At 39.1% G+C, this 27,931-nt stretch overlaps 1 protein-coding gene across 2 annotated transcripts in view; it reads right to left on the reverse strand.

Annotated features, from left to right (window-relative positions):
* The window catches only part of DLG2 (discs large MAGUK scaffold protein 2), a 534,199-nt gene that overhangs the window by 292,249 nt on the left and 214,019 nt on the right, over positions 1 to 27,931 (reverse strand). For both annotated transcript variants that reach the window (XM_027083549.1, XM_027083548.1), the window contains one exon: positions 19,328 to 19,430. In XM_027083549.1, coding sequence (XP_026939350.1) covers positions 19,328 to 19,430 — 103 coding nt within the window. The remainder of the gene's footprint in view (positions 1 to 19,327; positions 19,431 to 27,931) is intronic.

Genomic DNA, 27,931 nt, shown 5'->3' on the forward strand with positions numbered 1-27,931 from the left:
TCATTCATTAAACATTTACTGACTACCTACTGTGGTATCTCTCTTTCCCCATGAAGCTCATAGTCTGTAGAGAGACTGGACAGTTCTTTGTATGAATTGCAAGACTGAGAGAGAAATGCAACAATACAAGAAAGTGAGGTAGCATGTAGGAAGCAGAGTTACTCTACTGGCGGTGGAGTGAAAGCCAGGAAGACTTCCTGGAGGAGATGATTTCTAGCTTGTTTTTCAAAAGAAAAAGAATTTGTCAAGTGGACAAAGGAAGAAGGGAATTCTGGGCAGAGAGACTAATAACTGCTAAGTCACAGAAGATGAAAGCATATAAGGCTCAATAAGTGCATTTAAATTTTATTCGAAAGACCAACTCTCATTTTATAAAATAAATAGATTATATTTTATATTCAGATATTATATTTGCATCTTCTTTATAGCTTGTTCTACAGTCTCAAGCTCTCTGTAAATTTTTTTGAGGGGTTTATAATTAGGAAAGGCAAAGATAGAATTGCAATGAGGAGACACAAATTGTGAGAGAAATTTAACAGCTCAGGGGTAAAACCTTATGATAATGCATACATAATATTTCAATATCATCAACAACCACACAATGATCAAATAAAAGATCAACAAGAAAATCCACTTTCTTTGCTTCCAATAAGACAATTAAATATGCATAAATCTCCCAGAATGAGGGGAGAATGTGTTCCTAACTGTGATTTTCCTCAGCAGTTTTCTTTCTTTTTTTAAAAAAAAATATTTATTTATTTAGGCTGCATTGGGTCTTCGTTGCTGCGTGCGGGCTTTCTCTAGTTGCGGCGAGCGGGGCTACTCTTCGTTGCGATGCACAGGATTCTCATTGCAGTGGCTTCTCTTGTTGTGAAGCACGGGCTTTAGGTGCATGGGCTTCAGTAGTTGTGGCACGTGGGCTCAGTGGTTATGGCTTGCAGGCTCTAGAGCGCAGGCTCAGTAGTTGTGGTGCACGGGCTTAGTTGCTCCGTGGCATGTGGGATCTTCCCGGACCAGCGCTTGAACCCGTGTCCCCTGCATTGGCAGGCGGATTCTTAACCACTGTGCCACCAGGGAAGCCCCTCCTCAGCAGTTTTCTCAGTATGTCCTCCCCGCTACCCTCTTCCCAACCCCAACAATCTTCACATCTTCATTTCTTTGGACTGTGTCAGCTGTGTTTTGATGATTGTGTAGACACTCTACTTTCATTATTTCTCGCTAATAGTTACCCAAAGCAACTATTCATCTGCAATTTTATGGGTCATTGTGTTTCTTTAAAAAAATAGGCTTTGTGTTTTTGCTGCTCATTGCTAAACCACCATAGCTAAGAGTTATCACTAAAACTCTAACATTCCTCCTTTTGCTTCCTGGAAAAGTCTCCCACAATGAATGATACCTATTTTTAGGAAATTTAAATATTTAAAAGAAAATGAAAATATTAAAAATTTGGATAAGATAGGGTGTGATTATATTACAAAGAAGTTAATCACTTATAAAGACTCTTTTGCGTGACCTTAAACAAAGAGGAATTTATATATTCACTATCCCATAATAAAGATTATTAAATATCTTTATATGAAGATATCTATTATATGAAACTAGGTAACTCTTGCACATATTTCCAAGGGAATGGATTGGCTTTAACCCTGATTTAAGATCCCTTTAGTCTCCAGTGACCTCTTTAGGGGATATTAAGTGTTCCAAATTTGTCCAGAAAAAAAACCATACTACTTAATGAAGAACAATTGCATGAAGGATTCTTTTAGAAATTGTGATCCCTTGGCAATTTACACAGTATATTGGATATTATGACAGTCACATTGAAAGAAAATATAATACTAATTATTTCTGATTTGAGAAAAATATCTTAATATATGAGGAGCATATGTAAATGGTAACCCAACTAAGAAACAACAATTTTTTATTCCTTAATTCTCCAGGCTATTAAGCATTCTCCTATTAAACATTTTTTTCCCCTCTAAAACACTGCACATAAAACTCACTGATATTCCTCTATGGTCTTAGTTTCAGTTTTCACTTAAATAAGTCACTCATTTATTACATGGTTGCCTATAAGGGCAAAAGGAAATGAGGTTGATGGAGATGAAGTAGAAATGAGACTTCTCAGTATACAAGTTTTAATATTATTTTGATTTTTGAAAGCATGTAATTATACTATCATTAAAAAATAAGGTTAAAATGATATACCATTCATCATCAAACATTCACCCACTAAAAATACATAAATACATTTTCTCAGAATATATTTATTTAGCAAATTTATGGAAAGCCTGATCATTCTAGATTGATTCAGCTATCCTTATGTCAATAAAAGAATTATAAAACAGTATAATGCTAAAGAACATTTGAAGAACAGTATGAAGCACAAGAAATAGAATCAGAGGATCTGGGGGCAAGTTCAGTTCACAGCACTTACTAGCATGACCTTGGGCAAGTCACATAACTTCACTAAGCTTCACTTTCCTTATCTATGAATTAGATTGATGATAATATCACCTGTCTATTTACCTCTTGGAGTTGTTTTGTACATCATGTGAAAAATTGCAAAGTCTTATACTTGTGATAGTTAACATTTTATATTTTATTTAATGTGTCTAAGACTTACAGAAATGTACAAAGCCACTATTTGGTTCACTGGGATAAAAGTCTGTTTGGTTTGCTTAATTTTTTGTTTTCACACACCAAACAATGAAAGTAAAACTAAGAGTGTCTTTGTTTTTGGCAGCCTGGTCAGCAGCGATGCCACAATCAATCTGGGGACCACATAACCTACTCTCATAGATCGACTATTTTTTTTCAGCAAGGAAAATCAGTGTTTTGGAGCTCTTGTTAACTAACATGACTCTTACCTGGCTTTTCAACAGGGATGAATTTGCTCTGACACTTATGGTTCAACAGAAACTGCAAGGCATGAACATTTGTTTAGCTGATTCATTCATTCTACAAATATTTATTGACCTCCCACTGTGTGCCAGGCACTGTTCTAGGCCTTGAGGACACAGCAGTGATTAAAATACTCAAAACTTGATGCTTTCATGGAGTTTACATTCTGGTGGAAAAATAACTGAGCCTTCAGCTTTTTTTTTTATCCTAACCACACACACACACCTTAATTTGAATGGCTTTTCTTGCCTTCTGCTAAAACAGCTTAAAACTGTTTTTTGGTGGCATGATCCTTCATGTGTCCAAGACCAAACATGAACAACAAATAAAGTCAGCTCTGGTTGGAGTGGGAGTGAGGCCAGGACCCAGGCTGTGCCCACCCATACTCCCTGACCTTTGCTCCTGCAATTCCTTCAGTGGACTCTAGGAGTCTTCAGAGAGCAGTTTGACACTCCCACACAGGGTTATTTCCACATCAATTCTATTACCTGAAGAAATCCCTCAAAAGCCTGTCTCCACAGTCTTCCAAGTTCCTTTCCCTCTCTGGGTCTACATTTCTCTCTCTCTCCACATAATAATCACATTATAGGCTTTCTAGTCTTTCTGATAATTGCCATAATAATGAGAGTTATTACTTAATGGAGATGTGCTATTTGTCAGGAACTGTGCTTAGCATTTTACATGCATTAGTTCTCTTTATTCTCTAAATCATCCTATGTCATGGATGTGAATCCCCATTTTACAGATAAAGAATGATATTCTGAGAGGTGAAGTAATTTGTTCCAGATCACACAGCAGCTAATGGTAGAGTTGGAATTTGAACCATATCTATTTCACAGTAGAAACTCTTAACCACTAATGCTTCCCATATTCTGGGAGCCTCTGGCCCTCTCAGGGATAATTCTAAGAATCGTGCCAAGCTCTGATTAAAGCAGAGGGGTACAGTGTCTACTATAACAAGCTTGTTGTTGAGGGCTATGATCTTAGCTATCATTTATGATGGCCTTCTACATTCCAGACATTCTATATCCACTTCCTCCATTTCTTCCAGCAAATTTGGAAGGTGAATATGATCACCCCTTTGTAATAGGTGAAGAATTTCAGGTTCAGAGAGGTTGTCAATCACGTAAGGCCTCACAGGTAGTACGTGATGAGCCCTCTGCCTGCCTTTATGCCAGTTTGGGGCCACAGCTATTCTCAGAGCTGAACCACAGGCCCCTAACTCCAATATCCTGAAAACAACAAAAACAAATTAAAAAAGAGAACCCTTTTTTTTTCAGCCTGGATCTGCTCTCTGGCCCAGGGTCTACTCCAAGCCAGTCCTGCCTGTCTCTGTTCTCAGTCACGTCTAGTTCTAGACTCCACGATCCCACCTGCCTCTGGTCCTCCCTAACCAGAACATTGCCATCTCTGTTTCCCCATCCGGCTCATTTTTGTCCCCTCTCTTCCTCTCTCCTTTCTCTCTCTGGGTATTTGGCATCTTTCCTTCTTCGGATTCTCCACATCCTTTACATCCCTTCCCATTTTTCTCTCCAACCCTCTTATCACCATGTGAATCTGGTTCCTTTTCCTCTCTTCTATGAGAAGCAGTCTAGTGCAGTGGTTGTGCTGGTTGTGCTGGAGTCTTTCTAAGACTGAGTTCTGGTTTTACTCTACTCGTTAGTTGTCTGACCTTGGGAGAACCACTTATGCTTTCTGAGTCTCAGTTTCCTCAGTTGTAAATGAGCAAACGGGCAAAGCAATAGAAACTATGTCATAGGTTCTTGAGAAGTGTAAATAAGTTAACATATTTAGAATTGTTAAAGTATTTAGAAGCTTTCAGAATGTCATCATGCATATAGTGAGTGCTCCATATAGGCTAGTCTTAATTATTCTTTCTTGCAATCATCTCCCTTTCTCTCTCTCTTCCATTTTTTCTCATCAATAGTTCCTTATGCTTTAGTTAAAATTAAAAAGTGAACAGAGAGTTTCTGTAAAATAGATACATTAATTCATTGGCATCATTCATTTATTTTTTCATTTGGTCTACATTTATTAAATGCCTACTATGAGCTAGGCACTGTGCTAGAGACCAGGGATACAACAGTGAATAAAATATGCTTTTCCTTGAGGGGTATATTTGTTTTGTAACTAGTCAAAATTCTTTGCCATACTTTAATGAAACGGATGAATGTATGCATTCTAATAAGCCCACATGTATGTCAATCGGTTTTGTCACCTACTTTCCCCCCTGAGTCTGTCTACTTCTATTCTGCCACTACACTGATCCCACCCCCTGGATGAATGCTTTTCAGCCAGTCCTTCCCTAGCCCCTTCGGAGCTCTCTAGCCTGTTTCTATTCAGCAGCCAGATCCATCTTTTTTTTTTTTTTTTTTTTTTGTGGTACGCGGGCCTCTCACTGCTGTGGCCTCTCCCGTTGCGGAGCACAGGCTCCGGACGCGCAGGCTCAGCGGCCATGGCTCATGGGCCCAGCCGCTCCGCGGCATGTGGGATCTTCCCGGACCGGGGCACGAACCCGTGTCCCCTGCATCGGCAGGCAGACTCTCAACCACTGCGCCATCAGGGAAGCCCCAGATCCATCTTTTTGAAAAGCAAATCTGATTCTGCCAGCCTACAGCTTGAAACCTTTCAAAACTGTTGCTTTCAGGAGAAAGAACCAAATACTTAACACAGTCCTGGGTGATCTGCCTCTGCTTCCCGATTCCAACATCCTAGGCGCAGTGTTTCTCCCACCTTTTCCTGTTTGCCTTCAGTCCTTCCATAGCACCATCCTCTCTCCTCCAGAGATGACTTTGCACACCTTTCCCTCCTCTTCCTTACAACTCCTTTCTCTGCTCTGTCTTGACAAATTAATGCCTACTCACCCTTCAGAGTAAAGAAAATATTATTTGGGGGGATGTCTTCTTAACGCTCTGTCGAGTTTTTTGTTTGTTTGGGTTTGATCTGGTTTAGTGTACTCTAAGGGTATACTTGAGTTTCTAGACTCTAAGAGTCTAGATCCAAGTTTCTTTTTCTAGAGTACTCACCTTAGCTTGTATAGTGTGATTTTACTTGGCTGACTGTAGGTACATTAGGGAAATGTCCATATCTCTTTTGCTCATCTTTCTAGCTCTAATGTCCAGGGCACTGCGTCACTCATCAGAAGCATTTAATAAACATTAGCTGAATAAAAATTGAATGAATGAATTTTTGTTCTGTTATTCCTTTTTTTTTTTTTGCGGTACATGGGCCTCTTACTGTTGTGGTCTCTCCCGTTGCAGAGCACAGGCTCCGGACACGCAGGCTCAGTAGCCATGGCTCACGGGCCCAGCCGCTCCGCGGCATGTGGGATCTTCCCGGACCGGGGCACGAACCCGCGTCCCTGCATCAGCAGGCAGACTCTCAACCACTGTGCCACCAGGGAAGCCCATATTCCTTTTTTTTTGTTGTTTAGTATAATTTGTTTTTTTTAATTCTAAAATACATTAATAATTAATATTGATAGGAAGACTGATAGACTATGCAATTATTTATTTTACAAGGAGGTTCTGTACACCAGGGAAGCATCTTGAAGTACAATACAACGGGCTTTTATTTCTTCTTTACATGATGATTGTGAATTGTTACTTACATAGAAAGAGAACACAAAATCCACTTTATATATACATTTATATAAACACCTGAAAAGACTTGACTCCCAAAGTATCTTGTTTCAGAAGAACATGAATGAGATGAAAGATGAACTAGATTCCTTGGTGGCACATAGAAAGCAGACAAGTAGCTCGGGAAATCAAATCCTGTTTCAAGCTTGGCACATTAAGGGAAAGGAAGGCGGTGAAAGGGGCTTGAAAAATGTCATCTGAAGCCACAGAGGATGCTGGCATAAGCCAAATAATTTCCAAACCAACAAGACAGAAAGGTTCGAAGAAGTTAACCCTTAATGTGTGGCCACCTTATATACAAACTTCTAACAAATTTGTAGAATTGTCACTTATATTCCCTCGGTCATATTAAATGTTAATGATCTTGAAGGAGATGTGGGCCCAGTGTATCTCCACAGTCATAAAGCACTTGACATTTACTGAGAAATCCAAATACCTCCCTATTCCCCATATGGAGGGAAGACACTACCTTTTAAGGTCACTTTAGCTTTGCTTTAACCTGATTGTTCAGCAAACCTTACATGGGCATGAAAGGAGGAAAAGAGAAAAATCTTCTCAAAGATCACATACAGAACAACAGGGACTGCAGAGGAAATCAGAAGAAATATATAAAATAGCCACAATTTTCTGAACGTTAAAGGGAAAAAGCCACATTCATCAGTTAAGTAGAAACTATTTTTTCCCTTCCATTTAGAATGTATAGGAATTAGAGGGAAATAGTAAGGCTGTATGGTTTTCAATAAAAATTCAAAGAAAGCGACTGAATCTTCTGTTTTAGGAAATCATATTAATATATATTACACATACAAAAAGGAGTGGGGCCTGAGTCAATGCCCAGGCACCAGCTGCACTGGCTACATCTTGAAAGAGGAGGGGTGAGTGAGGTGGAAGCTCCCAGAGAGGGTCAGCAGGAAGATCAGTGTTGGTAGTTAAGGCAAAGAGCGCAGCAGGAGAAGGCAAACGGTACTGAGGAAAAGAGAGGAGCAGTGGGTCATAACTGCTTCTCCAAAGACCTTTTTCTACCTAGCACTCCACATCCACAGGACGTTGCTGTGACTCTGGCTGGAAGTGGGGGGGCTGACAGCATACAAGTGCTCCCACAGAGTTGCTGCAACTCTGCTTTATGGGGGAGAATACATCTCTTGGTTAGAATGACTTCGAGTACATTTGGTACAACAAAAGTACAATAGCCTATACAAGTTAAGCCATGAGTCAGTTTTCTGCCAAGTTGGCCTCAATGTAAAGGCCTTTTTTTGGTTTTGTTTTTATATATAGAAAATATATATGCTTTCTCATTTTCCCAACTTGGAATCTGGTTGCAGCTCAGATTGTTGAACAGATAGGAAAAACATATGTTCCCAACATTTCTTCAAGATTTCTTTCTTTTTTTATATAAATAAACGTCAGAATGACTTGTGCCAAAAGGAAGAACATGTCAGATTCTGAGCTTCTCTTGGGCTGGACTGCCTGAAGAGGACTGTCCTGCTGTGTTACCAGAGGTATAGTTCAATGCTTTCAGCTGACATGCCAGTGTGGTATGAAGGCTTCCCCTGGAGGTGGGGGCCCCTTTTTTCCAGAAGGTTGGGGGCCTCCAGAAGGTTTCCCCCGTCACCAACTGGATGTGATGGTTAGAATTTAACGCCTACACAGGTGGGTCTCACAACAGGACAGGGCAGGTGAGGCTAATGGTGCAAACTGTGCCTCAGCACAGGCAGTCATCTTGGGTGAGGGTGAGGTGCAACCCATAAAACTTGGAACCTGCAAGTCACTCAGAACATTGGTGGCTGGTGAGGGAAGAGCCCTCAGGTATGCTGCAACATTAAAAGGTTCAAAAGCACTGACAAAAAGTATTCAGTTTTGCCCAAGGCAGCACATGAGAATCCATTCCAGTGAAATGCTACATTCCTAGAAGTGCTGTTCACCCCAGAACTGTATCCCAGAGGACTCAATTCTGGCTGCGCTGAGAAGCGCCGAAGTTCCCTCCATGTCGCTCTGGAGACTGAAGCAGCGAAGCAGCCCTGTCTTAGGGGGTTGTTTAGATCCTCTCTCAAACTTCAGCATCATGGACGGCGGTAGTGTGTAAAATGTTTGCTCTCCTCATGAACTTCCAACTCTGAGCTTTTCAATTCATTTAACTCTTTTCTTACGGCGGCCTTGTCAGCAGGGGTCAGTTTGGCCCAAGGTTTGTCAGCTTGCTGGTCATAATCATGAGCCTCTGTTACCCCCACGTATTCATTAAACCTCAGAATATTCCTGGCAAGTAGTTCAGCCACAGTTGGCCTTTGACTGAGCTTTCTCGTGAGCTGACGTTTAATCTCTCGTTTTTCTGTTTGATGATCAGCTTCATTTTTAGGTTGTAGTATGTTTCATTGTTCTAGCTCTTCTGGTGTTGGTCTTTGACTCAGTCGTAGTTCTGGAGTCCAGAAATCCAAAATCAAGGTGTTAGAAAGGTTGGTTCCTTCTGAAGTTTCAGAGGGAAAATTTGTTCCATGCCCCTCTCCTAGCTTCTGGTGGTTGCCAGCGGTCCTTGGCATTCTTTGGCTTGTAGATACATCACTCCAGTCTCTGCCTTAGTCACATAGTGTTCTCTCTGTGTGTGTCTGTGTCTCTCTGTCCAAATTTCCTTCCTCTTATCTGTTCTGTTACTCCTTAATTTTTGTAATGCATCAGTGGCTCTTTACTAAGAAAGCAAATTATCCTTGGCAGTGGGAACATGAATATGAGGAAATGGAAAGAGGGAATAAGAGGAGACTATCTTGAACCAAAGTACCATTTGGATACTTTTGCTTTTTATAGACTTAGTCAAAGAGTCTACCAGGAATCGTATTATAAAGCACATTAAAGATGTATACTTTATATTTCCTAGGCTTGGTTTTTCCATCCTGAAATTGCTACTACTTGTGATTCTGAGAATTTAAGATATTGTCCTATTTCAGTTTTCTGTGCACTTGATTTCTTGAAATTGATTTTTTCATATTGCTTTCTTTCAACCTCAATAAATCTAGTTGTAAGCATGGTAATTACAATTTAATTTATTAAATGGATAAGATTTAGGTTACAGTGGGTCTACAAACAAAGAGACCATGTACAGTAAGTTGTTAATCTTGAAAGCCCCCACAAGCAATAAGTGCTTCCACTTGAATTACATTTAAAACTATTATTGCAGGGTTCAAATCCTATTAAACACAGAAAGAGAAAATTTCCACAGATATAGAGCTTTCCCCTTCCCACAAGTGGGTGAAAGCAGAATTTCCATGTTTTAAAATGTGTGGAATAAAAAGAGAACATTTAGAAATTACCTGCTTGTGATTATTATTGTTTGATGACAAGCTTTAATTAGAAGACACAGTAAACTAAATTTCACAGAATGTCAGCTGGAAAGAGCCTTAAAAATAATCTCTCTAGGGACTTCCCTGGTGGCTCAGTGGTTAAGAATCCGCTTGCCAGTGCAGGGGACACAGATTCGATCCCTGGTCCGGGAAGATCCCACATGCCGCAGAGCAACTGAACCCGTGTAGCAACTGAGCCCGTGCGCCACAACTACTGAGCCTGCGCACCTAGAGCCTGTGCTCTGCAAAGAGAAGCCACCGCACTGAGAAGCCTGCGCGCCACAACGAAGAGTAGCCCCCGCTGGCCACAACTAGAGAAAGCCCTCACGCAGCAACGAAGACCCAACGCAGCCAAAAATAAATAAACAAACAAACAAATAAATCTCTCTATCTTAATTAACAAACAAGGGAATCAATGTTCAGAAAAGTGATGTGGCTTAAAACACGGTCAATAAAGCATTGGCTGCAGAGTCAGGGAAAGGAGAAGATGTATTTTTACATTTGAGGATTGGCTTAAATAGGGGGATAAGCAAACAGATGCAGGGATAAACTAGATGGGAACCCAGAATATGGTGTTAAGTTAGTAGGTATTTTAAAACTGTCTTGGTTTATATTCTTCTTTTTGTCTCTGTAGAGACAGTTATCTAACATCCTGAAATTTCGTATCAAATGGGAGGGTTATCTAACAAGGATTTGTGTTCACTTTGCGATCCTTGTATACTCAAGAATAGAATTAAGACTCTTTATTTCCATGTAGTTGATCTGGATGTTGCTAAAGACAAGTAAGGATCCAAGAAATGTTCTTGGTTACCAAAATATCTCTAGCACGAGGATTTACTTAGCCTCTTTCAGTACTAAGGAGTGAATGCTTTATGTTACCGGATACCAAGAGATCCCCCAAATAATATAAACTTAATATATAGATGAAATACACAAAGATCAATATATTTAATTATGGAATGACAGTTGCTATGGAGATGGGAAGAGGGATGATACAGTGGGAGGAGGTATGACTTATGACCTTTGTAAATATTTTTAATCCCTTTGATATGAGCTTGGGATGTTGTATTCCCAGGATAGATAATGAGGTCAAGAGAGTTTTCTAAGAGTCAGGAAATGGTACCTCCCTTTGTAGTCATTACATTTTTCTAGGCCCAAAATGGGGTGTGGGCATGGAGAGAGGGATGCAGCATCATTCATCATTAAAGTATCTGGAAGGAACCTCCCAATGAATCTGTACACTCTATTTGCAGGAATCATCCTTTTGGTCATATTTTATAGTGCTATGTGTTAGATGGAGGCTGAGGAGAAAACAAAAGCAACTGGGAGAAGGCTAGGAAAAGGAAGCACTGAGGAGACGTCCTGGGAGATTTCTAGTTGCAGGAGGCGGCAGTATCTGCTGGTGGAGGTGTATGTATGTGAGAGAGAGAGTTGTAGAGAAAGACATGGCTAAGCAGTACAAATTCTAGAGTCATATGAAATTTTATTTGTTTCCTTCCTAATATTTTGGTAAAAATTAGAATATACCAACTAGATTAATTAAAACAGATTTAATGCAACATATCTGGAGAAATCTGATACGCAATATAGACTATCACTGAGGATGAACTGATTGATGATGGATGGATGAGTGGATGGATGGGTGAATAAAGGGTTCTACAGGAAGAATTTAGGATGAGGAAGAGGAAAATCATAATATATTTGAAGTGTTTATTGAACTATCAATATATCCAGATTGGTAGGTTTTTTAAATTAACAATAATTGTTTATACTTTTAGAGCTCTCATATATATCATTTAACTCTGATACATGAACAACAGCAATTAACAACAGTAAGCTAGAAAGGAAAGTGAAGTTTTATACATGAGAAAGCCCTGAGATGCCATGAGAATTTCTTTTTAACTCCTTAATGTCCTTTTGATCAGAACAATATTATTGGATGATTCCTTGGGCTATTTAAGCCATCTGCTCTCATGAGCTATTATAGCGAATTAAAAGGATTAAGAAATTTATTAGCTGCTCAACTTTAGTAGCTATGACAACTTTTAAGATATTGAACTGCTTTCCTATCTAGAGGCTGACTGAGCTTCAGCTCCCCCACCTGTGAAATGAAGAAGCTGGACAAGATGGTATTAAAAGGATTCCTCCAACTCTTAATTTCTATTTCTCAATGATTCTGGTTAAACCACACAGAATGCATCAAGTTAACTAGATTGTTCATTCACTTCTTCTTAAATCATGCAAAAAAATGCAAAGAAAAAGGATGTTATGTTAGTGACAAAACTTTCAAGTAATGGAATTTATGCTTCTATACCATCTGAGGTCAGGGGTCATGTTTTTTATCTAGAATTTAATAACTGAAGGGTTATTCTGATAATACCTTACCCATTCTAACCTTTCCTTTTTGTAGGTAAGAAAACTGAGACTCATAAAGATGAATAACTACCACAAGGTCACACAGCTAGAGACAGAGTTGGCATTAAAATACTGGTCTCGTCAAAGTCCAGAGTCCTGCACAGTACTTTCCACTCCAGTGCTCATCTTAAATGTTTCCTGATGATGCTGATGCAATTTCCGATCAAGACCCACAGCTGGACTTTATGAATCTTGCCTGGGCATTTAAGATGCAGTTATTTGTACTGAGAAAATATTTCAACATGTCACAGCTGCTCATTCGTATGCATAAATCTATGTAGACATTGATTTAAATAAAGAAATATAGCTGGCATTGCAAGTAGGTTTCTTGGATGTTGTAAATACTCTCCTTTCCGAGAACTTTCAGAAGGTGTCAATATTCTTCCAAGGTTAAGTTACATATTAATTTCAAGCTTTTATTGTATCTTTTACTCTATAGAGAAATGCACCTTGGTCTCCAGCTCTGGTTTAAGCTCGATAACTTAATTCAGAGTGGTTACTCTGAAGATCAGAGTTTCACTTCACGCTAAAAAGAATATATACTCTTTCCCCCCTGAATTAGCTACACAATTTAAAAGAAGTAAAAAAGATGATTTAAATTAATTTCTGCTTTAAAACATAGTAAGTTACTCAAATAAAATTTATAGTGATGACTGAATGACTTTTTTAAATTCACAGAGCCATCCATTAGGATGGGGTTCAATCTTACTTCATCCCAACTCACTGCTTCTTTTTCTTACATCTTTATTGGAGTATAATTGCTTTACAATGGTGTGTTATTTTCTGCTTTATAACAGTGAATCAGTTATACATATGTTCCCATATCTCTTCCCTCTTGCATCTCCCTCCCTCGCACCCTACCTATCCCACCCCTCTAGGTGGTCACAAAGCACTGAGCTGATCTCCCTGTGCTCTGCGGCTGCTTCCCACTAGCTATCTACCTTATGTTTGGTAGTGTATATATGTCCATGCCACTCTCTCGCTTTGTCACAGCTTACCCTTCCCCCTCCCCATATCGTCAAGTCCATTCTCTAGTAGGTCTGTGTCTTTATTCCTGTCTTACCCCTAGGTTCTTCATGACATTTTTTTTTCTTAAATTCCATATATATGTGTTAGCATACGGTATTTGTCTTTCTCTTTCTGACTTACTTCACTCTGTATGACAGACTCTAGTTTCTTTAACTCACTTGCAGGAGAGGCCATAATGAAAGAGAATGAAGCCTGAATAGGTTCACTGTGTCACTAGCTGAGGAGTTCTAGCAAGATTTATGAATTAGCTTGATAATCTGTATTTAGAGGGGAGGGATAGGCAAAGTAGAGGTGAATGACACGTGAACTTCTTAGACCCCCTGCAGCTTGATCTGTTCCTAGTAAAACCAGTGAGCTATGACTAACCACTGAGTGACACATGTCAGAAATCAAACCTTGTGATATAGCCTCATGTGACTTTGCCCAGCACTCCAGGTAGAGGGAGTCCCACCCAATAGTGTCAAATGGCAATTTTTGCAGGGTCCCTAAGTATTCTAGAGCAGTGCTTCTAAAACTTTAATGTACGTACAAATAACCTGTGGATCTCGATAAAATGCAGATTCTGATTTAGTTAGCCTGGGTTGGGGTTCAAGATTGTGCCTTTCTAACAAGTTCTCAGTTGCTATCTATGCTGCTGGTTCACCGACCACCCTTGGCAGACCAAGACTGTAGAATAAGTCATCTCTTCCCCCAGTCTCCTACATGGCTCATTCCATCACATCTTTTAAGTCTCTGCTGAAATACCACCTTATTAGCAAGACCTTCCCTACCCACCGTATATTTCTCCGTCACTATCATCTTTATTCTTCTTCCTATTTAATTATACTACTTATCACCATTTGACAATGGTGTTGACAGCTCGTTAGTTTGCTGCTTTATCATTTTCCTAGAATGTTGACTGAGGCATAGTAAATGTTCAGCAAAAAAAACTATTAATTGAATGAACATGGCCACTCTGCCACAATTCCATTCCATAAACCAGACCACACTTATGAGTCTCCAGGCAGTAATCAACTCTGTCCTTTGGGATTTTCCTTTAGGAACTCAAGTATTCTTTGAAAGAATAAAAGGTGGAGGAAATCAGGCCCCTCCACGGTCTACTCAAGTCCCTGCTTGCTGATGGGGACCAACAGCGACTTTCTCCTTCCTACTTGCAGGCCCTTCTGAAGCCCTTGCAATGTCCCCAGCAGTGCCCTGAGTAGCCAGATTAAAGGCCAGGGGATATTGGTGGCTTTCATGGGGACAGCTTGGCAATTGATTGTCTCCATTTTGTGCTCTATCCAACAACTTATACTGTTCACTTGATTCTCCTAGTGAATATCTGACGGTTTGTTATTTCAACCTCAGGCAGTAACCTCACACTAAATATAGGTGCTATTGTATTAGTGAGAAGGCAACAAATGCTGTAAAGATTTGCCCCAATCTGACCCAGGGGAATGCTGTGTTAGACTCTTTTTGACAAATGTATAATTAGGTTGTAATCAATGCCTTTTTATTCATCAATGATGTTAAAGTTGAGTTACAGAGATTTAAAAAATGAAATGTGAGACCTTTAATAGTCTTTTCTTTGTTCTATATTACAGAGCAAGAGCTGTAGATTTTCTGCAATGCAGGAGAAAGGGAGTTTACCTTTAGGGTTGCTAAAGGTTTTGTAACAACAACAGCAAAAAAGGCACCACCTAAAAAGAGCATCAACACCAAATGTCCAATATAGGGATTCATTTACCATTTCTGCGTCTAATATCAAAACGCCAGGGCACTCATTTAATATTCACTCAGCAAATATTTCTTAAACATCTACTATTAATATTTGCCAACACACTAAAGATATTATATTGCACTTCTAAAACAAGGTGAGACACATTTGATAACTCTTTAGTAAAGCATAATCAAATTCATATTGAGCACATTAACATGGGAGATAAAATGAGTGGTAGAAGGGTCCTTGCCCTCTAGAAGCTTACTTAAGTGGAGGAATGTGCAAATCACGACAAGGGACACACCAAGTGTCTGAATATAGATCTAGGGAGCTCAGAGAAAGAATCAATCAACATTGATTCAGCAGATTAAAGATGACTTTGTAGTGGAATTGGCATCTGAGGGCCTTCAAGATGAGCAGGAATACCACTGGTGGAAAGGGAGAGAAGGGAATTCCAGGCAGAGGAACCCACATAAGCAAAGGCCCAGAAACATGGCAGTTCAGGACGAAGGGCAGGGGCAGGGAGCAGTCCTGTGAAGCAGAGCCACAGTGAAAAAGGATGATGCTGGTGGGTGGTGGTTGCAGGAGGGGGCATGAAGGTTGGCTGGGACCATACTGTGAAAAGCAAGGAGTTTGTGTACAGGCATCTTGGGGTGATATCTTCTAGAATGGTAATTCTGAAAGCAATGAGGAAGATGACTGGGCGGGGTAAGGAAATGGGTATATATATGTGTGTGTGTATAGCGGAGGTGGGTGGGCATTATGTTTCCTTTTTTCCAAGTAATGTTGGAGTAATTTCACTAATTGAATATAGGTAATTGAAATTTTTACAAGAATTAATTTCTCATATTGCTTAAGTAGAATTTATTCTGTAGTATCAGGTACATGATCCTTTTTTAAAAAAAGAAAGAAAATAACATTATTATTTTCTTTCTATTATTAATGTAATACATGTTAAGTTCAAAGTAAGCATGTGACGCACATTGGATAAAGAATGATGGTAAAAATGAATCACAATCACACCAGGAGAAAGAAACATTTGTTTGTATGTGACTCTAAATTTGGCTTCAATTCTGCCACCTAGCACTAGGCATTGAATAAGACTGATGATGGATAGAGTAATTCAGACAACTGGGGCCAAGTTCATTTTAGGCAGAAGTGAGTATAACAACTTTGGCCTTACCCTGTGCAGTGAAACTTGCCAAGGAAGACACTTATTGTTATATTATGATAATTATAAATTATTTATCATTATTTCAAAAAATGTGCTAAGTACTATGAAAAATACAGTTGGAAACAGTTTTGTATTTTGCAATATACACTTATTTACCACTTATTTTCTGCTTTGAAGCAAAAATGAAAAAGTGCAAGTAGTAAAAATGAATCCCTTCAGCCTTCAATTACTGTCAAGTGGAAAATCAAGTACTGAAGAATGGTAAACTTTTCTTCATTAGTTCAACAACTTTTTAAGAAATACCAGTTATATGTACAACACTGAAGATAAATTTATCAGTGAACAAAACATAGGTTTTGGTGTCTGCACGCTTGGAACTCACGATCTTACGTAGCTTATCAAGATATTCCTTCTCCCTGCTCTCTGGAATAGAATTCTCACCCATTTTTCAAAGTCTGGTTGCATTTTCCCATTTCCATGAAGTACTCTTGTACTGTTCTGCCTCCTGCAGGTTTATTCCTTCTCTGACATTCCATAATTCTTAGAGATGGTGCCATTATCATACAATTTTGGTTATATGTCATCAGGAACTGATCTCTATTAAATGTATCTAAGTCTCTTTTCCTGAAGGAGATAAAAAATTCCTTAAAGACAAAGACCTGGGATAGGGTAAAAGTGGAATTTTCTGAATATCTAGTAATATTGAGCAAGGCATCTAGAATATTCCTGATAAAAGTATTTGAACGTAAGTGAAAAACATTTTTGCAGAAAGCCTGGTTCTTGACCATGTTACAAGAGATGACAATAAAATTTGTCTTAGCATGGATACCTCACAATACTGGTGCAAATTAAGGGGACTTGGTGAGAATTTCCTAATGGAATCTTATGGTATACTCTTCTTTTAACTTGTTATTTTAAAGGCAAATTGATCATTATTTCTTAAATATGTCATATAATTTACATGTCCCTAAATGACCTAAACAACAATCCAATCAGTTTTCCATTTCAAACAATAGTTAAATTAAGCTATATTAAGCTAAATTAAGTTAAATTAAGAATAGTTAAATTCTTCTCCCTTTGCAAAGGGAGAAGAATGATTGCTTGATGTCGTATTACCACATTTCCAACTGATTTAAAGCCATGACAAATTAGAATGCAGTTAGGCTATTAAAATGGGGAAGTCATTCCATGAGTCTGATTTGTACTTTGGCATTTTGAAATACTAAGCTTGTTGTTGTTATTTGCAGGTATCTTTAGAAGCGCTTTAAACATCAATTTATTTGATTTATAAGACATGCTTTGAACAGACATCTTGATAAAGTACAGCATAGTATCCAAAGTGAGTATATTGCTTAAAGGAAACAAAGCTGTAAGGAAGCTTAAGATGAAGATTTATGCTGATAGAACTAGGACATGCTTGTCCTTTATTGTAACTTTTAAAGCTTGTAATCATTCTGTTCAAGGTTATTTGAATGACTGTCTTCACTATCAAGAGCTTCTAATTGGTGTAACTATGGTTCTGACCATCTTATCAGTCTCCAGAATTGTTTGAGATGAAAGTTTTCAGAAATGGGAAAACAGTCAACGATATTTATGCCTTGCATCAGATTATGGTGTAGGGCATAGAGTTTGAGACCCAAAGATAACAGCTATTAATAAAATGGAAGAATCCCATGAACAAGTTCTTACTCTATATGAAGTAGAATTTGTTCATCAAATGGTGTTAACCCAGATCTTTTTCATTTTCTGTTTTACAATGGGGACTTTGGAGCTGTTTATTCCTATTAGAAGACATATCTACTAATTTTTAAGAAGTAGAAAGACTTGTCAAAACTGTCTGGGAAGAGCATGGTTCCTTGGTGCTGTCATCGTCCATCTTTGACAAACACAAATCCCCTCTTCCCAGATGGCTCTCTGGCCATATCTGGGCTAGGTCAATAGAAGAAAGCAATTAATACTTTTTTTTTTGGTGTAACTTAATTGCAAATTCTAATTCTAAAGTCAGGCAAAGTGAAAGTGACATACCAAAACACATAAGGGCAGAATGTTTTCTTTATTCTCTTGTAAAACATGTGGTTGGCCACCGTTAATGGTAAAACCTAAGATGTCACGGGAAAGACACAAACCTCAATTTTCCAAACATCAATAGACCAAATGTTGCTAAGAAAGAATCATTTGAAAAGGCCAAAGAAGCTCTTTATGCATGTGGATGCACAAAGGCTCTTCCTTGAAGGTCCCTTGTACTTTCATATTCATCTGTTAAATTCTCCCCTCTGCTAGCCATGTAGACCAAAAACAATTAACTACATTTCTTGAAGACAGAACCATATTCCTCTTTATTTTTTTGTAAAGTCTAGTCCACAGTGATATACATGACTACCTTTCTTTAACAAAAGAGCAATTTATATATATAAATTTGCTAAGAACTCAATTCCACAGTAGGTAACAGCCCAGTTGTCTCACTGATCCTCATTCTGATCACAGAAACAGATGTTGAAACCAATCAAAACGCAGGTTTGGCTAATCTAATTTAGAATATCTCATCAAATCTCAATTGGCTAATTCAACTTATGACATCTCACCAAGTCTCAGGGTTTACAGTGATGTATTCCAAACAAGGGATAGTGTGGCAGAAGAGGCAAAAATAAAATAAAATAAAGTAAAATAAAATAAAATAAAATAAAATAAAAATTCCACGTCAAGGACATCCAAAAACCACTTTAGTGTTAATAAGAGTAAGTCAATGCCATAAGGAGAGACTATGGTCTACTGATCATGGTCTATTTCTGTAGATGAGATCTCTCCCCCTTGCTTCCTAAATCTTAATTGCTTTTATAGTATCCATTGCTGACCAAAAGTGTATACCAGACAAGAATATAAATGAAATAAAGCTGATGCTACTTGTTATTTGTTTAAATTCATATTTTCAAACAGGCCTTTCTAACTATTGGATGTTTTCCTTGGAATTAAGGGTAACAAAGTCTCGTGTTCTTTGGACATAAACCACAAATTTTTCACCATAGATTGTTTTAAAAAATCTTGTTGGTGGTGACTGGTTAATACCGGTGATCAGAAATACAGGCACCCATTCACACAGAAACACATCAGAACATTGTAAGTTTGAGTTCTCACTGACCTTCAGGTTGGTATTGTGCTATAATCGTCACCGTCTGTCCAGCCCCCTTTAGCGCTGCAGCAGCCTGTTCATGGGATGCTCCTCGAAGGTCAATGCCATTCACCTGAAAGAGAGGAAGCCGGAGAATTTTGGTATTTCATAAGGCATATTATTCTGATAGAGGGAAAAAGTTTCCCAAAACTGAAAGGCTAAGATTATGTTACCTGCCTCAAAACCCTTCATGTCCTACCCAGGCATTGGAGTGTTAACCTATCAGATTTCATGCTCTTGATAACTTTAGTTAGCAGAAAGATGAAATTTCACCTCGGACGTTTGTGCCATGGTCTGAATGGGTTGAAAGTTTTGTCTACCCATGTCCAGTAAGATTTTAGTGTGTGTGCATTTAATATGCTTCTATGAGTTTCCTAGATTTCTGGGTTAGATAGGAGCCTTCAAAATTAGAAGGAAAACAGGATAATAAAGAAAGACACATGTAATGTATGTAGACAAGTATGTGCTGACAGAATAATATATTCATATGAGATTCTGGGGAGACTGTATGGAATGGGGCTGGCTGCCCGCCAAATCCCTCTCTTTGGTCATATGCCTGGTCCTGTCACCCTGAGCTTGGTTAGACAGCCCTGAGCCTTGTTACCAAAATTAATTTGACTGCCTCATTTCTTATGTACAATTTCAGAATGAATTGTGACAAAATGAAATAGAGAATGCCAGGAGTTTATGTTGCTCTTGCTAACTCCCATTTTGGGGTCCTTGCCAAAAGAGAAACAGAGCATCTAAAAAATAAGCACAAAACTCTGCCAAGAGGGAAAAATCACCCTGAAGTCAAATTTAATGAGACGCAAAAGCTAAAATCTTTCTCAAATCAATTCCGTCTAAACCAACACAATGTAATTACTAAGTGCTTTCCAATGACAGGGCTCTGTGCGTGCCCAGGAGAGGGATGGTGGATGGGGAACAAAGGTGAACAAGACAAGCCTCTAAGAAGCTTTGTTTCAGTTTCAACTGAACACAGAGTCCAGTTTTCCAAACGACACAGCTGATATCTGAATTCTGTTTCCTTTCACTTCCAGGGAAGATGGCTATGGAACATGAAAAAGAATAAAAGAACTGATCAGCTTATCTACACATAATATATAGAATCTTATTTCGCTTCTCATCAGTCTTCTTTGACAACGATATTGAATGGTGGATGGGGGTTGCCACTGAGTTTTCCCTGTCAGGCCTGGAACATCTGTAATCTTTAATCCCACAAGCTGGTCCTCTCATAATAACTTTGTTAAAGTCTCCTTATTCACTTTTACTAATTTCACGGCTTTCTATTCTGGTGAAAGCATTGATTGGCTTTCTATGTTTACTGAGACCTTTGATTACACGGTAACACTGGGAAGTCCACTGAGTGAACCTGGGTCTGGCTGGGCCACTCCTTACTAGTTGAGTGACGGTCATATCACCTCTCTGAGCCTCAGTTCTCTCCTGCCTCAGTTAGAAGGGACTGTTAGGCTCTTTGAGTCTAAAACCTCTTTGAACTATAAAATCCCAGATTTAATCCTTATTAAATGACAGTCATTTCAGAGACTGTCTAGGTGTCGATGAGTCAGAAGTATGACTCAGAGAGCTAGAAGAGACAGGAAAAGTAATTTGATCTAGGTTTCTGCCTACAGGAAGCTGAATGCACAAACGTCATGGGCCGAAAGACCTCTTCTTTTGTCAAACAATTAGACTTAACTTTTTATTAAAAAATAATATGTGATCATGGTAATTAATTCTTATGTTTCAGAAAGGTGTAAAAAGAAAAGTAAAAAGTCCCCTCACCATCTTCACTCCCAGAAGTAACCACCATTAGCAGTTTCTAGTGTATGCTTTTTAGAAATCTGCTATATGCAGGTGCAAGCAGGTCGCTTTATCGTGATTTGTTTCTTTCTATTTTATATTTTAATATATTATTGACTTTTTCTTTAAACAGATAATATCATATCATATATATAGTTGTATAACTTGTTTTTGTTTAGCTTTTCATTTAACAATCTATTGTGGTCATCATCCAATTCAGCTCATATCATTAAAACGTTTAACAGGAGCCTAGTATCCCATGGTATGGATGTACCAGTACTTTTTCTGTAGGATCCCTTCTGATGAGGTCGAGGCTGTGTCTAGCTTCTTATTATTAAAAATATTTGTGGGGACTTCCCTGGTGGCGCAGTGGTTAAGAATCCACCTGCCAATGCAGGGGACACGGGTTCGAGCCCTGGTCCAGGAAGATACCACATACCACGGAGCAACTAAGCCTGTGTGCCACAACTACTGAGGCTGCATGCTGCAACTACTGAAGCCCGCGCGCCTAGAGCCCGCCGTGTTCCGCAACAAGAGAAGCCACCACGATGAGAAGCCTGCGCACCCCAACAAAGAGTAACCCCCGCTCGCCGCAACTAGAGAAAGCCCGTGCACAGCAGCAAAGACCCAACGCAGCCAAAAATAAATACATTTATTAAAAAAAAAAATTCTTATGAAGGTGTTTCTGAAGGATAAGTTCCCTGGACATACACTTCTTAAGTTAAAAAGTATAAGCATTATGTTTATTTTTTCTTTTTTTTTTTTTTGTGGTACGCGGGCCTCTCACTGTTGTGACCTCTCCCGTTGCGGAGCACAGGCTCCGGACGCATAGGCTCAGCAGCCATGGCTCACGGGCCCAGCCGCTCCGCGGCATGTGGGATCTTCCCGGACCGGGGCATGAACCTGTGTCCCGTGCATTGGCAGGCGGACTCTCAACCACTGCGCCACCAGGGAAGCCCCTGCATTATGTTTCTTTTAGTTTGCTATTGTACATTTAAAAAATATTTATTTCCTGAACAAACAGAAACTATTAATGAAGAGAACAAAAACAGGCCATAATCTCATTGCCCAGATAACGTATTGATATAAAAAATATAATTAATATACAGTCAGCCCTTTATATCTGCAGGTTCTGTACTGGCAAATTCAGCCAACCTCGGATTGAAAATATTCAAAAAACTTTCCAGGAAGTTCCAAAAAGCACAACTTGAATTTGCTACATACCTGGCAACTATTTACATAGCATTTACAATGTATTAAGTATTATAAGTAATCTAGAGATGATTTAAAGTATATGGAAGGATATGAATAGATTATTTGCAAATACTACACCATTTTATATAAGGGACATGAGTATCTGTGGATTTTGGTATCTGTGTGTGTGTGTGTGTGTGTGTGTGTGTGTGTGTGTGTGTGTGTGTTGTCCCTGGGGACAACTGAGGGACAACTGAATGTACATAATGCACGTATGTGAAAATTAAAGCCATACAAAAAGGTATAAAAATAAAAGGCTTCCCCACCTCTAATTATTCTCTCCAAAGGTAACCGTGTTAATGGCTTCTTGTATATACTACCAATTATTTCTGTTATGAATATAAGCAGGTTTATAAAATTATAAATAATTTAAAAATTTTACATAGGAAGATATTTTAAATATCGCTTTATACTTTGATTTTCTTTCATTTACTAACACATCTTAGAGCGCATTCTTTTTTTATTGAAGTATAGTTGATTTACAATATTAGTTTCAGTGTACTGCACAGAGATTCAATATTTTCATAGATCATACTCCATTTAAAGTTATTACAAAATAATGGCTATATTTGCCTGTGCTGTACAATATATCCTTGCTGCTTATCTATTTTATACATAGTAGTTTCTTTCTCTTAATCCCGAGAGCATTCTTCATTCACATATTCTTATACATTATCTTATTCTTTTTAATAGCCATGGAAGGTTCTATTAGTCAATGTAAAGCTATTTTACCAGGGCACAGTTGATGGGCGCTTAGCTTATGTTGGTATTTTGCTATTACAAACAATTTTATAATAAATATCATCTAACAGTAAGTTGTTGGATAAAGGGTATGAGTGTTAAATTTTGGTAGCTATTGCCAAGTTGCTTCCAAAAATGTAGCATTAATTTATACTCCCACAAATAATATGATAGGCTACTTCCTCACACTCTTGTAAAAATTGCTCATACCCTAATATTTGACCTTGGCCGTTCTGATAGGTAGACAATTATATTTTTAAATTTTGCATTTCTTCAATTATGAGGTTAAACAGCTTTTTATATGCTTGTTGGATATTTAAATTTGTTTTTATATAAAACTCCTGTTCACTTATTTTGCCTTTTTTTTTTTTGGTTTGGGTAGTTTGCTCTTTTAAAAATTTATCTGCATATTAAGAATATTGGTTCTTCACCTCAGATAACTATTGCAAATATTCTTATTAGTTTGGTATTTGTATTTTTTATTATTGTATTTAAAGTATTTAAACTTTTCCTTTGTATGTTATTTCTTGCCATACAGAAGTTTAAAATGTTTTATATAGTCACATTTCTTTTTTCTTTTTAGCTTTTGAGTTTTGTATTATATATTCCCTTCTCTGATACATACTAAAGAAATTACCCATGCTTTCTTCTAGTACAACCCTGGTTTAATTTTTAGCCATTTAATCTTTGTTGTGCTGGAATATAGTTTGGTGTTTGATGTGAGAACCAGGTAAACACACCCTTTCTTGGACCTTTCCTTTATAGCGTCAGACTTCTACGTCTTTCAATATTTTAACCATCCTCTGAATTTTTCTCAGTGCACTAAGGGGCCACGAAAAAGTGGGAAGGAACAAAAGATTTGGAGTCAGAGAGAACTAGATTTGAACCCTGAGTCCACCAGTTATACCTAAGTAACTTGGGAAAGTCATTTAACTTCTTCAAACCTCAGCCTCCTTAACTGTAAAATGGGTACAATATCTATCTATAATACCTGCCTATCAGGGCTGTTGCATGAAATAGATGAGACAATAACTGTAAAGCCCTTAACACGGAGCCTGGTGCAAATAGGCATTCAGGAAATGATATCTATTATACTGTGAGTATTTCTTCAAAGAGCTGTGATTATAACTGATGAAATAAAATCTAATGGAAATTAACGAATATACTGTATGCGTTACTTCATGGTTTTCTTTTCTTCCTTCTTTTTTTTTTTTTTTTTCCTTTTTAGGAACAATTTCAGCACTGGAAGAGCTGTTCATCCAGTGCTTACACATTAGAGATGGTTTCCATAGGGGAATGGACCTGCCCAAAGTAATATCAGAGTTAGCACAGGGTTAGCACCAGCCCAGAGTTTCTTTGGCCCAGCCCAGGCTTCTTTCCACTGTAGCAGATGTGCCCTATTATGTGTGTTTGTTTTCCACTGGGCCAGTATTAATCAAATCTTGCTCATCTTGGACCCAGTTCTACATGGGTCTCCACATTTGATGCTGCTGTTATCCTGAACAATACTACATTGTCCGTGGCCCTGTTGATTTTCCTCCAGGTTTTAGCAAACATGCTTTTCTCCAGTCTTTCAAACTTTTCAAGGTCACTTTGATTCTTATTTCTATCTCTGAGGTTTGAGTTTTTATCAGTAACCTTTGCTCAAATAACATTTCAGAGGCATTCAAAAACAGTTTACATTATTAATATGACATTTTAAAATACCAAGTATGACACAGCCTCACATATTTATTATTTCTATTTTTCTACTTCAGCTTTAATTTTCTCTTCTTAAAGCATGGACTGGGAGATTGGACGCCATTTGTTACTGTTGAGATTAACAATGATAATCATTGATAACAGCATGAGGCATGCTCATATATATAGGGGATTTTTATACATTATCTTGTTTAATTCTCAGGAGGTTGGTATTATTTTTCTGACTTTACAAATAAGAAAACAGAGCTCAGGACTTCCCTGGTGGTGCAGGGAATCCGCCTGCCAATGCAGGGGACACGGGTTCTATCCCTGGGCTGGGAAGATCCCACATGCCACGGAGCAATTAAGCCTGTGTGCCACAACCAGTGAGCCTGCGCTCTAGAGCCCATGAGCCACAACTACTGAGCCCATGAGCCACAACTACTGAAGCCCGCCCGCCTAGAGCCTGTGCTCCGCAACAAGAGAAGCCACCACAATGAGAAGCCCATGCACTGCAATGAAGAGTAGCCCCCGCTCGCCGCAACTAGAGAGAGCCCGCGTGCAGCAACAAAGACCCAACGCAGCCAAAAATAATAATAAATAATAAAAAAGAAAGGTATCATTATAAAAAAAAAAAGAAAACAGAGCTCAGAGAGAATCACTAACTTGTTCAAAGTTAAGTAGTTGGAAGAGGTTAAGGATTTGAAACAGTCTAACCAGAACGCTTGAGCTCTTAACTACCAATTCCCACTGTTCTCCCTTTAATAACCTACCCAGTTCTAAGGAGAAACTTGACTTTCAAGCTCCCTGAGACTGCAGCACACAATTGGGTACGGCTGGTCCACTCTACCACAGCCCAAACAACCTGGTTTAGACATTATGGCCCAGCCTATGGTGATCAGATGGTATAGGGCTGAAGCGAAAGGCTTTGAGTAGGCTAGAAAATTCCATCTATTGCTATCTCCTTATATATACAACTGTCATTAGATCATAGAAAAAATTAAATTCTATTTGTTATAACATCCTTTTCACAACCATGTTGCTGATAGAAATTTAGCACTTCTAGTTGATTCAATCAGTTGTAGAGTTTTTTCAGATGCTAATGTGAATGGAGGACCATGTCCAGAGTCAACACATTTTCTTTTTGTTTTTAAAAGATGAGAACTATTTGCTACTTCAGCCACTAAGGCCCCTGGCCTGGGGCTCCAGGGAGTCCCTGAATAAATGATTCAATGTTCTCCATAAATATTTGACTATTTCTTAGTATTATAGAAAGGATGATATCAGAATCAGAATTTTGGAAATGGAGAGAGCCTTTGTGACCCTCTTCAACTCCTGATGTATGATGTGTATCTTTAAGCTGATTCAACCACATTGTTCTCCCACCACGTTCACCTTTTTCATTTCTCTGATTCAGGCATTTCTGCATCTCTGCACATGCTATTTTCCCTACTTAGAACATAATTTTTCATCTCTTCCTCACCTGGAAAACTTCTAGTCCTCAAAGATTCAGTCTGTAGAGCTTCTGATTTCTCCATCAAATCTGAATAGAGCCTTGCTGGGTATTCTTGGTTGTAGGTTTTTCCCTTTCATCACTTTAAATATATCATGCCACTCCCTTCTGACCTGCAGAGTTTGCTGAAAAATCAGCTGATAACCTTATGGGGATTCCCTTGTATGTTATTTGTTGCTTTTCCTTTGTTGCTTTTAGTATTCTCTCTTTTATCTTTAATATTTGTCATTTTGATTACAGTGTGTCTTGGTGTGTTCGTCTTTGGATTAATCCTGTATGGGACATTCTGTGCTTCCTGGACTTGGGTGACTGTTTCCTTTCCCAGGTTAGGGAGGTTTTCAGCTGTTATCTCTTCAGATATTTTCTCAGGCACTTTCTCTGTTTCTTCTCCTTTCGGAACCCCTATAATGTGAATATTAGTGTACTTAATGTTGTCCCAGAGGTCTCTTCAACTGTCTTCACTTCTTTTCATTCCTTTTTCTTTCTTTCTTTCTTTTTTCTGTTCAGTGGCCATGATTTCGACTACTCTGTCTTCCAGCTCACTGATCCATTCTTCTGCATCATTTAGTCTACTATTGATTCCTTCTAGTATATTTTTCATTTCAGTTATTGTATTCATCTCTCTTTGGTTGTTCTCTGTATTTTCTAACTCTGTTAAAAACTAACTTCTTGCTCTGTGCATCCACTTTCCTACCGAGTTCTTTGATCATCTTGATTGCCCATCTCCACTTCACTTAGTTCTTCTGGGGTTTTATCTTGTCCTTTCGTCTGGAATAGTCCTCTCTTGCCTCATTTTGTCTAAGTTGCTGTTGGTATTTTTATGTCTGTGGTAGGTTGGAGAAGTGGCCCTCTGTAGGAGGCACCCTATGCATCCTAGCAGTGCACTCCCCTCTTGTCACCCGAGCTATATGCTCTAGCCCTAAGAAGGCTGCATGGGTCCTTCTGTTGCAGCAGGCTATGTGGGTGGTCCCGTAGGCCTGGTTGGCTGCCAGGACCTGCCTTGTATGTACGCTGCTGGCTGCCGTTTAGTGGGGCCTGGTCACAAGGTGGCTGGTTGCAGAAACTCAGGGGGCCTTGGGGCTAGTGCTGCCTCACTGGTGGTGGAGTCAGGGTCCTAAAGACTCTGGGGCTGTTGCCCACCCACAAGTGACGCCAGATCCTGGGGTTAGTGCTGGACTGCTGGCAGGCAGAGCTGGTTCCTGGAGTCCGGCTGCAGGGCCCAGGGATCCCCAAACTCGTTTCAGATCATTGGTTGAGGGGGGCTGGTTCGTGACACAGTTGGGTATGGGGTCCAGGTGTCTGGAAGGTTGTGTAGGCCTGCTAGTGGGCAGGGCCAGGGCCCAGCTGGACCCAAGGTAGGATCTGGCCTGCGTTGTGAGGTGGAGGTTTTCCTGCTTCTGATGTCTGTCCCCTGGTGGGTCTAGAGGCTTGTGCAGGCTTCCTGGCAGGAGGGGCCGGTGCCTGTCCACTGGTGGCTGGAACTGGGTCTTGACTCTCTGGTGGGCTGGGCTGTGTCTAGAGGCACGTCCAGAGGCAACTGTGGACTCTGAGTCTTTAGCAGCCTGTCTGCTGATGGGTGGGGCTGT

The sequence above is a fragment of the Aethalodelphis obliquidens genome, unplaced genomic scaffold (genome assembly GCF_003676395.1).
Source record: "Aethalodelphis obliquidens isolate GAN/ISIS:26980383/991018 unplaced genomic scaffold, ASM367639v1 scaffold50, whole genome shotgun sequence".
NCBI classification, from domain to species: domain Eukaryota; kingdom Metazoa; phylum Chordata; class Mammalia; order Artiodactyla; family Delphinidae; genus Aethalodelphis; species Aethalodelphis obliquidens.